The 12570-nt window shown below is 42.6% G+C and overlaps 1 protein-coding gene across 5 annotated transcripts in view; it reads left to right on the forward strand.

Moving 5' to 3' along the window:
• mpp3b (membrane protein, palmitoylated 3b (MAGUK p55 subfamily member 3)) overlaps positions 1-8926 on the forward strand; it is a 31739-nt gene extending 22813 nt beyond the window's left edge. For 4 of the 5 annotated variants that reach the window (XM_036946620.1, XM_036946616.1, XM_036946619.1 and 1 more), the window contains 6 exons: positions 716-877; positions 5949-6029; positions 6272-6365; positions 6671-6779; positions 7123-7242; positions 7620-8926. In XM_036946620.1, the coding sequence (XP_036802515.1) occupies positions 716-877; positions 5949-6029; positions 6272-6365; positions 6671-6779; positions 7123-7242; positions 7620-7802 (749 nt within the window). In that variant the 3' untranslated portion in view covers positions 7803-8926. The remainder of the gene's footprint in view (positions 1-715; positions 878-5948; positions 6030-6271; positions 6366-6670; positions 6780-7122; positions 7243-7619) is intronic. The other variant, XM_036946618.1, reaches the window with a different exon arrangement.
• The last annotated feature ends 3644 nt before the right edge of the window (positions 8927-12570 follow it).

Genomic DNA, 12570 nt, shown 5'->3' on the forward strand with positions numbered 1-12570 from the left:
ACTTTTGTGGTGCTTGGCGTTTGCGCCTCACTGTGCAGAGGAGCAGCTTTCTTTAAACTATATTGTGTACAGAGAGTGCTTCCGTTATTTTATACTTTAAGCTATAGGTGCTTCTTGTGTTTTTGTCCATTGGTGCTTGTCTTTAAAGAGGCCTTGCGTTGGACTCATAGCTAACTCGACCAAGCTGATCTGCTCTTTTGCTGCACCATATCAGACATGGGGGCTGGTTGAGTGGTGGTCTAATGCTAGTTGTAGTTTTTCCCAATAAGAGTAAAGCGACCCCTGCTTCCTGTGGCCATGCTTTTTCCTGGGATTTGTACTCAGGTACCATTACAGACTTTTATTCACGTCGTAGTGTTGTGTTATGTTGCTTTTTCCTTCCATATATTTTTTGGGGGGAGAGTGGAATTGATCATTTTATCTGGAGCCCTTTGATCAGACAACTAATGTTTTGTGATTAGAAGCCTTTTCTGAAAAAAGCTTCTCTCTAAATTATACTGTGAATTTAGCCTGAGTGTTAGTTTGTCTCTGCTTTTGCAAGTTATGAATCATCAATGTTGTGTTATTTAATTTAAAAAACAGTCAGGCACCCAGCAAAAAGGTTGAAGTGTTCATTTTAGGCACCCAGACTAAAAAGTGTTAAGTGCTCTTTCTTGCGTTTTGTATCTGTCTGTCCCTCATATTTGTCTGTCTTTTCGTGTGACTGTTACCTCAGCTGGTCTACGCAGAAGTTTCTGTCTGAGTAGAAAAGATCGACAGGGGTCTCCGGGAGAGCCTCGCACTCCAGACTCGGCCCTGCTGGACTTCCTAATCTATGAGGAAGTGACACGCTACCAGCCCCGCCCCAGCGAGAGGCCTCGCCTAGTGGTGCTGATAGGTAAAGGACATAAGGGCTCTTTTAGTTTATTAGTGTCAAGTGGACTATGGTCTTGGGATATATTGAACTACAGGTATAAGATTTAGCATTTCTGAACTTACCAATCCATAATGTTAGCTAGTTGTGTTAAAAATCTACTCTCTATATATACAGTACCAGTCAAAAGTTTGGACACTACTCATTCAAGGGGTTTTCTTTATTTTTACTGTTTTCTACTTTGTAGAATAATAGTGAAGACATCAAAACTATGAAGTAGAACAAATGGAATCATGTAGTAACCAAAAAAAGTGTTAAACAAAACAAAATATATTTTATATTCTTCAAAGTAGCCACGCTTTGCCTTGATGACAGCTTTGCACACTCTTGGCATTCTCTCAGCTTCATAAGGAATGCTTTTCCAACTGTCTTGAAGGAGTTCCCACATATGCTGAGCACTTGTTGGCTGCTTTTCCTTCACTCTGCGCTCCAACTCATCCCAAACCGTCTCAATTGGGTTGAGGTCAGGTGATTGGGGAGGCCAGGTCATCTGATGCAGCACTCCATCACTCTCCTTCTTGGTCAAGTAGCCCTTACACATCCGGAAGGTGTGTTTTGGGTCACTGTCCTGTTGAAAAACAAATTAGAGTCCCACTAAGTGCAAAACAGATGGGATGGCGTATCACTGCAGAATGTTGTGGTAGCCATGCTGGTTAAGTGTGGCAAGCTGGTTAACACTTGAATTCTAAATCAATCATGACAGTGTCACCAGCAAAGCAGCATCACACCTCCTCCTCCATGCTTCACGGTGGGAACCACACATGCGGAGATCATCTGTTTTCCTACTCTGCGTCTCACATAGACACAGCGGTTGGAACCAAAAATCGTAAATTTGGACTCATCAGACCAAAGGACCGATTTACACCGGTCTAATGTCCATTGCTCGTGTTTCTTGGCCCAAGCAAGTCTTGTCTTCTTATTGGTGTCTTTGCAGCAATTCGACCATGAAGGCCTGATTCACGCAGTCTCCTCTGAACAGTTGATGTTGATATGTGTCTGTTACTTGAACTCTGTGAAGCATTTATTTGGCCTGCAATCTAAGGTGAAGTTAACTCTAATGAACTTATCCTTTGCAGCAAAAGTAACTCTGAGCTTCCTTTCCTGTGGCGGTTCTCATGATAACCAATTTCATCATAGCACTTGATGGTATTTGCGACTGCACTTGAAGATTGACTGACCTTCATGTCTTAAAGTAATGATGGACTGTCGTTCTTCTTGCTTATTTGAGCTGTTCTTGCCATAATATAAACATGTTTTTTTAACCAAATAGGGCTATCTTCTGTATACCCCCTACCTTGTCACAACACAACTGCTTGGCTCAAACACATTAAGGAAAGAAATTCCACAAATTAACTTTTAACAAAGCACACTTGTTAATTGAAATGCATTCCAGGTGACAACCTCATGAAGCTGTTTAAGAGAATGCCAAGAGTATGCAAAGCTGTCATCAAGGCAAATAGTGGCTACTTTGAAGAATCTCAAAAATAAAATATATTTTGATTTGTTTAACACTTTTTTGGTTACTACATGATTCCATGTGTTATTTCATAGTTTTGATGTCTTCACTATTATTCTACAATGTAGAAAAAAGTAAAAACAAAGAAAAACCCTGGAAGAGTAGGTGGGTCCAAACTTTTGACTGGTACTGAATAAATACTGCCATTGTTTTATTGAGGAAACTTAGCTGATCGGTTGAATTGTGTGTGCTTGTCATTGAAAGCTTTATTAATACCTACAACAATCAAAAATGTACATTACCCAGTGGAGGCTCCTCAGAGTAGGAAGGGGAGGACCATCCTCCTAAGTGAATTTCATAAATAAAAAATAAATAAAAAAAGTTACATTGCAAAAGTTATCCTTTTTAGATAATACTAAACATTTTCAAATGTCACCAAAAAATGTATTAAAAAACACAGTTTTGCAATGGTCTACAGTAGCTTAAGCAGCACTCTGTAGTGTAGCACCATGGTGTAGCCGTAGGACTGCTAGTTTCCGTCCTCCTCTGGGTACATTGACTTCAATACAAAACCTAGGAGGCTCATGGTTCTCACCCCCTTCCATAGACTTACACAGTAATTATGACAACTGCCAGAGGACATCTTCCAACCCATCAGAGCTCTTGCAGCATGAACTGATATGTTGTCCACACAATCACAGAATCAGTACTGAAAGCATAAGCTACAGCTAGGTAGCTGCTGCAGTTCATAAAATGTGGTGAGTAGTTGACTCAAAGAGAGAGAAAGACAATAGTTGAACAGTTTTGAACTCTTCAAAAATGAAGGAGAAGCGAGAGAGCAAAAGAGAGAGCAATGTCGTATCTTTTTCACTTTCACTTAGCTTGCGAATGCAGCTAGCTAGTTTAGCTTACTCAAACACCCGGCTCGAAGAAAAAGAGATGCTATGTTAGCTAGCTGGTTATAGCTATCCAACACTGGAACTTTTCCAACTCAAGGTAAGCATTGTACTGCATGATGGTAGCGGGTTTACTAACGCGATAGTTCTCGTAGCTATGTTGACTATGGCGTTGGTGAATATGGCGTTAGTGAATATGGTGACAATGATGTAGGCTGTGTGTAGCGGTTATGATATGAAGGTTTGGCTTGGAACAGTGTTTTCTCCTGGTCACAGACAGCTGATTTGTTGTGCACTGAAGTCCACAAGCGAAGGGAAAAGGTGAAAGGAGGAGAGCACGTAGATGCGAGAAGGAATTATGTGATTATGCTGTTTGTACGTGGCTGCTATGAAAGTGAACAGTGTTTGTGTGTGATCAGGGGTCTATTCCTTCAGCGGATTCTGTTGAAAAACTTTCTTTAAACAGAATCAAACGGGGATAAACATACCTGAATTTGTCCAATAGAAACTCTCGTTTGCAACAGTTGGACACATTTTTACATCCTAGATCAGCTAGATACATCCAAGAGTGTGCAAAGCGGTATTGAATGTGTCTCTGTCACCTTGATTACTCACATTTTTCTCTCGACCTGTGCACCTACGTTGTAAACGTTCATTCATAGGCTAGTTTTTATCAACCTCATGATGGGTATAGGGAAAATTAGAGTATCATGTAGTAGCCTAAACCTAGCGATGTTACTTTGAACTGGGTGAATGGAATATGAATGACAGTTATCCAATATGCTGTAATAGAAATAAGGCCATGCTCATAAAACAATAATCGCCCTCCCTCATCTTCAACGGCACCGACCGCTACTGACATTATCACACTCCCTTATAGAGACATTTAGAAAGGTAGTCCTGTTTCATGAGAGTCTCATTTACAAGGGAGGTCCTTCCTACCTGGACTAGCCTCTACTGATCTGCACTGTAAACATGTCTGTCTACAGTGCCTTGCGAAAGTATTCGGCCCCCTTGAACTTTGCGACCTTTTGCCACATTTCAGGCTTCAAACATAAAGATATAAAACTGTATTTTTTGTGAAGAATCAACAACAAGTGGGACACAATCATGAAGTGGAACGACATTTATTGGATATTTCAAACTTTTTTAACAAATCAAAAACTGAAAAATTGGGCGTGCAAAATTATTCAGCCCCTTTACTTTCAGTGCAGCAAACTCTCTCCAGAAGTTCAGTGAGGATCTCTGAATGATCCAATGTTGACCTAAATGACTAATGATGATAAATACAATCCACCTGTGTGTAATCAAGTCTCCGTATAAACGCACCTGCACTGTGATAGTCTCAGAGGTCCGTCAAAAGCGCAGAGAGCATCATGAAGAACAAGGAACACACCAGGCAGGTCCGAGATACTATTCTGAAGAAGTTTAAAGCCGGATTTGGATACAAAAATATTTCCCAAGCTTTAAACATCCCAAGGAGCACTGTGCAAGCGATAATATTGAAATGTAAGGAGTATCAGACCACTGCAAATCTACCAAGACCTGGCCGTCCCTCTAAACTTTCAGCTCATACAAGGAGAAGACTGATCAGAGATGCAGCCAAGAGGCCCATGATCACTCTGGATGAACTGCAGAGATCTACAGCTGAGGTGGGAGACTCTGTCCATAGGACAACAATCAGTTGTGTATTGCACAAATCTGGCCTTTATGGAAGAGTGGCAAGAAGAAAGCCATTTCTTAAAGATATCCATAAAAAGTGTTGTTTAAAGTTTGCCACAAGCCACCTGGGAGACACACCAAACATGTGGAAGAAGGTGCTCTGGTCAGATGAAACCAAAATTGAACTTTTTGGCAACAATGCAAAACGTTATGTTTGGCGTAAAAGCAACACAGTTGAACACACCATCCCCACTGTCAAACATGGTGGTGGCAGCATCATGGTTTGGGCCTGCTTTTCTTCAGCAGGGACAGGGAAGATGGTTCAAATTGATGGGAAGATGGATGGAGCCAAATACAGGACCATTCTGGAAGAAAACCTGATGGAGTCTGCAAAAGACCTGAGACTGGGACGGAGATTTGTCTTCCAACAAAACAATGATCCAAAACATAAAGCAAAATCTACAATGGAATGGTTCAAAAATAAACATATCCAGGTGTTAGAATGGCCAAGTCAAAGTCCAGACCTGAATCCAATCGAGAATCTGTGGAAAGAACTGAAAACTGCTGTTCACAAATACTCTCCATCCAACCTCACTGAGCTCGAGCTGTTTTGCAAGGAGGAATGGGAAACCATTTCAGTCTCTCGATGTGCAAAACTGATAGAGACATACCCCAAGCGACTTACAGCTGTAATCGCAGCAAAAGGTGGCGCTACAAAGTATTAACTTAAGGGGGCTGAATAATTTTGCACGCCCAATTTTTCAGTTTTTGATTTGTTAAAAAAGTTTGAAATATCCAATAAATGTCGTTCCACTTCATGATTGTGTCCCACTTGTTGTTGATTCTTCACAAAAAAATACAGTTTTATGTCTTTATGTTTGAAGCCTGAAATGTGGCAAAAGGTCGCAAAGTTCAAGGGGGCCGAATACTTTCGCAAGGCACTGTATGTAATGTAGACTTTACGACAAGTGTTCAGACGGTTGGTAAACAAGGTGTTCTATCATTGTCTGTCTGGCCACAGGTTCCCTTGGGGCCAGAATTAATGAGCTCAAACAGAAGGTGATCGCTGAGAATCCCTGCCACTTTGGTGTGGCTGTGCCGCGTGAGTCACAGTCTCTCTCTCTGACACACACACACACACACACACACACACACACACACACACACACACACACACACACACACACACGACTACATTTCACACACACACACACACACACACACACGACTACATTTCACTCACACACACACACACGCAAGTGACTTTATTTCACACACAGAGTAAGTTGCATTGTGTCCATGTTATTCTTGGTATTGTATCTGTGAATTTCCTTTCCACCCTAGACACCACTAGAGCCAAGAAGAGTCACGAGAGGGAGGGAGTGGAGTACAACTTCATCACTAAACAGGCCTTTGAGGCTGACATTCAGAGCAACATGTTAGTTCATGCTTCTAACATTATATAGATTATCTCATTTAAAAAAATATATATATAAAGGAAGGTTGTGGGCTCAATTCAATGTGCAGAAGTTCAGCGTTAAATCCTGATTGAAATTTAAAGGCAATGTTCCCGCAATAGCTGAGACTGCATATGCTGCCTTAATCGGAAATGACCTTAACATTTCTATTGCGGAATCTGCAACGCTTCAGCGGTACAGATTGAATAGAGCCCTTTAGTATCTATCAATAATGAAGACATGTTGTTTCTACTGCGTTGTGTTAGGCTACGTTTTGTCTGTTCAGTTTTATAGAGTATGGGGAGTACAAGGATCATTTCTATGGCACCAGTCTGGAGGCCATCCGCAGTGTGCTGGATCGAAATAAGATTTGCTTGGTGGATGTACAACCAGAGGTATGTATGTATCTCAGCCAGTGGAGGGGAAAAATTGGGGACGATGGGCTCATTGTACCGGCTGGAATGGAACGGTCCTCCCCTTTTCCTTACTCCACCCTCTTCTACTGACCTCAACCAACAGATTCACATAAAATATTGTAAGTACAGTCACGTGTACACAATCGACTGAACAAAAAACAAAACTACTACTTGCAGTGTTTATACGTTATGCAACAAATGGCACAACGTGCATGTGTCTCAGGCTATTCCTGTGTAAACCATTTGAGGTTAACCCGAACCATGTGTATTGTGCCGTCCAGGATGACGATCATGACGAGTAATGTGTTCTGCTCTCCATCAGGCACTGAAGATCCTATGGACGGCTGAGTTTAAGCCTTATGTTATATTTGTGAAGCCTCGTATCCATGAGAGCCACTGCAAACGTCACGGCTCCTCTTCGTCACTCAGTGTAGGCATCACTGTGAGTTACACACACACACACACACACACACTAGGGACAGGAGTTTTTTCCTGATCAGGTTGCATAACCAGGACAAACCAAACACATAGCCACACACATAGGCATAACCTTTTCCCCAGACACACTACAGACTGAAGACATAATATCAATTTAAAAACAAACACATTCACCCTATCAATACACCAATGCTATGGAAAACCCACCTATCCTATAGACCACCCACACCTTTAAGTCAAACTCACCCTATGGACACACGCAACCTCGTATGGATAGCAGTCGCATCCTATTGATAATACATAGGTGTGTAGCAACAGTAAAAAAACAATGCTTTTAAAAACATCTGATCGTCCTGAATCTCTCTCTGACCCCATGGTTAGGAGGAGGACCTTCAGGAAATGAGGCAGTCGGCCGTGCTGATGGGCGAGCGCTACGGCCACCTGGTGGACCGGGTACTAGTGAAGGAGGACTTGGCCAGTGCATGCGTTGAACTCCGGGACATCTTGCAGAGGGTTGAGACAGAGGTTCACTGGGTGCCTATTGGCTGGGCCCGAACCACCTAGCATACACTCCCTGGCGCTACAGAGGGGCCATTGCATATAATACAATTAAAAACCCAGGCCATTAGAAACTAGCGGGTGACATTGAGATAATGGGAATGGATTTGAACTTTGAAGTGTTTTACTGACATTGTGTTCAACCACTCCCGTAATCTCACAAGCCAGAACCAAATCTCAGATGCGCTTTACGCTAACAGTCACAAGAGACTAACCACTGCCAGAGTGATGGTGTTGGTGGTGGCAAACTGACATTGAGATGAGTGGAGAACGAAACGAGGGGACTTGGGAATGGGACCTTTCCACGAGGACAACGTCTATCGGTGGTGACTCAAGTGAATACGGTGGAATCATTTGGAGCAGTTTGGGTTGCCTGGCTCTCGACAGACTCTTAATAAGAGACTTGTCGTTGCCTTTACACGTTGCATCAGAAGTATTGGCTGCCGTCACCTCAAGATCAAGCCTATTTTGCATTGTTGAATTGTGGACAGTTTAAACATGTGTATTATTCCTTCATCCTCATTGCATGAGCTTGTCCTGTTTACTTCATTTATAATAGAGGCTATGTGCAATGGGGAATTGTGGATACTGGCTGAACTAAAGCATGGTAATCAAATGTTGTTGATCAGGCGGCTAAGACACTGTAAGTCCCAAATGGAAGGGTAACAGATTGTAGCCTCAGAGACTCCACAGAAATCTGCCAAAATAAAGCTCAATAACTTAATGCATCCACACACTCCTATTGAGCGTTCACCTGTATTGTGAGTAGGGCTATGCCATCTTGATCTGTAGTAGAGCATAATAATCCTAATTGGCAATGTGGCAACAACCATGAAAAAGCATATAATACTTGCATGTGAGAGTAATGGTCTTGAAAATGTATACTATTTATCATAGCCATGCATTCTATTATAATCTAGAATGTGTACAGTAGATTAGTCTAGTAAGTACTGAACATCAAACAGAATGCAGTACAAATATTGGTTTCCAATTATACATAACAGATGTGGGCAAGATGGAGATGTGATTTCATTATGAATGATCAATGATTACTCATTGAACGCAAAATAATACTGAGGACTGTGTGCTTTGTGATGAAGTAATTCAATAAAATCTATTCCTTAAAGATACAAGATGACCCTGTTGATTTGGCCACCCTCTTCATTGTCCTTCTAGCCCTGGTTACACCTGGCACCATCATGTGTTTTTTTCCTGATTTGATAAAGAGGATCTGATCACAGTTTACTGCGTCTTCTCGTGGTATTAAAATGTGTCTTTTATGCGTCCACTGTGTCCCCAATGTGACCAGATTTCCACCATTTCAATGGTGCCAGGAGAGGACAAGAAATTGAGAAAATAATAATTGAGAAAGAGCCCTGGAATTCTGCCCAGAGGGGTTTAACTGGTTCAGTTATGTTCCGAGGGCAACTCCGCACCCAGGGCACTGGCAGATCAAATGTATTGGTTTGATGAAAGCTCAGTGGGCAGAGCTTAGAGTGACAAGTCAGTGAGTGGAGTTTACAGGTGAGCGTAAAACAAAGGCAAGGCTGGCAGGGAGGTAGGCCCCTAAACCATTTCCCATGCATTGTCTGGGGTTTCTTAACAAAACCGGGTGTAATATAATTCTTGCCACTGGTTGGTTTTGTGGCGCTAGTCAGTCTGATTTTACATAGGGAACACTGTAAACTGGAAGAGGTGCATATTTCTTCACCCAGCAAGAGTCACAGAAATGGTAAGATGAGGAGTGTTGGTGTGTGTCTATTTGGCAATAACAGCTGGTGCGCAATGTCAAATATTAAGGAAGTCTAGAGGTATTGCTTGCCTGAGGTAGAGTACCTCATGAAAAGCTGTAGACCACACTACCTACCAAGAGAGATCTATATTTTTCGTAGCTGTATTAACTACGACAAACCGATGCTGGCACTAAGACCGAGCTCAATGAGCTGTATAAGGCCATAAGCAAACAAGTAAATGTTCATCCAGAAGCGGCACTCCTAGTGTCCGGGGACTTTAATGCATGCAAATTTAAATCTGTTTTACCTCATTTCTACCAGCATGTCACATGTGTAACCAGAAAACAAACCTCTAGACCATCTTTACTCTACCCACGGAGACGCGAACAAAGATCTCCCTCGCCATTTATTCGCTCAAGTGGTCAGATGACGCGGATGCTACGCTACAGGACTGTTTTGCTAGCACAGACTGGAATGTTCCGGGATTCATCCAATGGCATTTAGGAGTATACCACCTCAGTCTCAGGCTTTATCAATAAGTGCATCAATGATGTCGTCCCACAGGCAAAGCGTCAATACAGGACTAAGAATGAATCCTACTACACCGGCTCTGACGCTCGTCTGATGTAGTAGGGCAAACTATTACAGACTACAAAGCGAAACCCAGCTGCGAGCTGCCCAGTGACGCGGGCCTACCAGACAGGCTAAATGCCTTTTTATGCTCGCTTCAAGGCAAGCAACACTGAAGCGAGCACAACTGTGTGAAAAAGGATATCAATTATTCAGATCTGGATTGACAAGTACGCTAAATTACAAAACCTCTAGGGCTTAGTCTACACAAATTAAATAAAGGATGCAGGACCTGAGCCCACAACCATGCATCAGGACTACTTGGCCTGATGACTCTTGGCTATCCCTGTCCCCAGTCCACCTCGTCGTGCTGCTGATCTTGTTTCTGTCTGCAGCTATGGAACCCTGGCCTGCTCAGGACTCACCGGAAGTGCAACCTTGTCCCAGACCTGCTGTTTGATCCTGTCTCTCTCTACCAGACCTGCTGTCTCAACTTCGAAATGCTCAACTATGAAGAGACAACTGTGATTATTATTTGACCCTGCTGGTCATCTATGAATGCTGAAATGTCTGGAAGAACCATCTGGTGTAAATGGCTGTACTATTTTATAATCTCCACCAGCACAGCCAGTAGACTGGCCACCCCTCAGAGCCTGGCTCCTCTCTAGGTTTCTTACTAGGGAGTTACTAGGGTGTCAATGCAAATAGTCTGGGTGGCCATTTGATTAATTGTTCAGAATTCTTATGGCTCGGGGGGGGGGTGGGGGGGGGGTAGAAGATGTTAAGGAGCCTTTTGGACCTAGACTTGGAGTTCCAGTACCGCTTGCCGTGCGGTAGCAGAGAGACCAGTCTATGACTTGGGTGACTGGAGTCTGACAATTTTTTGGACCTTCCTCTGAACGCCTAGTATAGAGGTCCTTGATGGCAGGAAGCTTGGCCCCATTGATGTCCTGGGCCGTTCGCATTACCCTCTGTAGTCCACGATCAGCTCCTTTGTCTTGCTCACATTGAGGGAGTGGTTGTTGAAGTGGCACGCTAGAACTTCCAGAGGCTTGTACACCTGAAGCAGTGTGATGTGGTCCAGGTAATTGTCACACACACTCACTCAGTTTTGTTGTATAATAATGTTAACGTAAGAAAATTGTGCCTTTCTATGTTAGATCTGACACCCCTATTTGCTCAACCACAGCCTTCACAGCTGCAGTCGTCTGCCAATGCTACACTGGCCGCAAAAGGTGATACAGACAATTAAACACACATGCACACGCTCTCTCTATTTAATCACATCCGCTTTAGCCGACATCAGCAGAGCGGTTGTTTTGGCGGCGTCTGAAGTGGAACTGTGTTAGAGCTGTCAAATCCAAAAGCGGCTCCTGGCATTATACTTAAAGTTGCATTAACAGAAATCTAACGCAGCCCTGTTTGCAAGTTTAAACAAGGGAATGTGAGATGTAATCTACACTTTGATTAGGCTGATAGAAATCCTAATTTCATTTAATGATTTTGAATTAGAGTCATTACTTCTGTGTAGCCCACACTTCCTCGTTGTGAACTTTTAGCACGAGTAGGATGGTTGTGGCTTCGTGACAAGGATCAAAAGCGGCTGCTTACCGATGATTTGACAGATCCAACAGTCACAGGCAAAACATCAGCTATGCGGATGTCGGCGGTTAACGCTTGATCTGATTGAATCTAGGCCTTACACTCATTCTCTGTTAAGTTGTAGGATTATTGTCAGATCTGCAGTCACAGCAGTCCTCTGCTGTGGTATTTAATTTGCCGGCTGCACCAGTTCCTCCCACACTGGCCGTGAAGGGAGAAACCTTTAAGGGGTCTTACAATTCCAAATCAAATAGCTAAATGATCCTTGGTATGTCCATCTTACAACAATTCCATATGTTAGCAGCTGACAAAATATGGTCAGAATCAGAACGTAGATAAGATCAGGCAGGACAAAGTGTGCATGGTTTTAATAGGGTTTCTGTTCAAGGTTTTCCACGTCTACACATGGTATTAAAATGTCTCCCAAATTAGATGTTTTGCCAATCTGAGTTTTTACCTAATGGCTAAACACCACATGGAATCTGGTCTTTTGAGTTCAGATTTATTACCATATCCATATGTGGATCTTAATCCTGATACCATTCTGATATTGGATATGGGACCTCAGTCTGGACACTCATTTTTCTTGCTCTCACGTGTTTATTTTTATTTTTACATGACCTACCATTAGCATAAATACCGCCAAATTTCAAGGAACGGTGACAGGAAATGAGCATTGCATCTGTGTGTTACTTTGGAGGCTACATCAGTGTGAAAGCTTAAATCTGATATGGGTCACAAAAGTTAGAAAAATAAATGTGGATATGAAAATAAATCAGAATTGGGTTCTCAGGGTGGCTGTGTATACACAGGCAGCCCAATTCTGAGGTTTATTGGCAGAGACCTGATCTGATTCCCCCGGTTGATGG

Source organism: Oncorhynchus mykiss, chromosome 16 (assembly GCF_013265735.2).
Source record: "Oncorhynchus mykiss isolate Arlee chromosome 16, USDA_OmykA_1.1, whole genome shotgun sequence".
In the NCBI taxonomy this organism is placed as follows: Eukaryota; Metazoa; Chordata; class Actinopteri; order Salmoniformes; family Salmonidae; genus Oncorhynchus; species Oncorhynchus mykiss.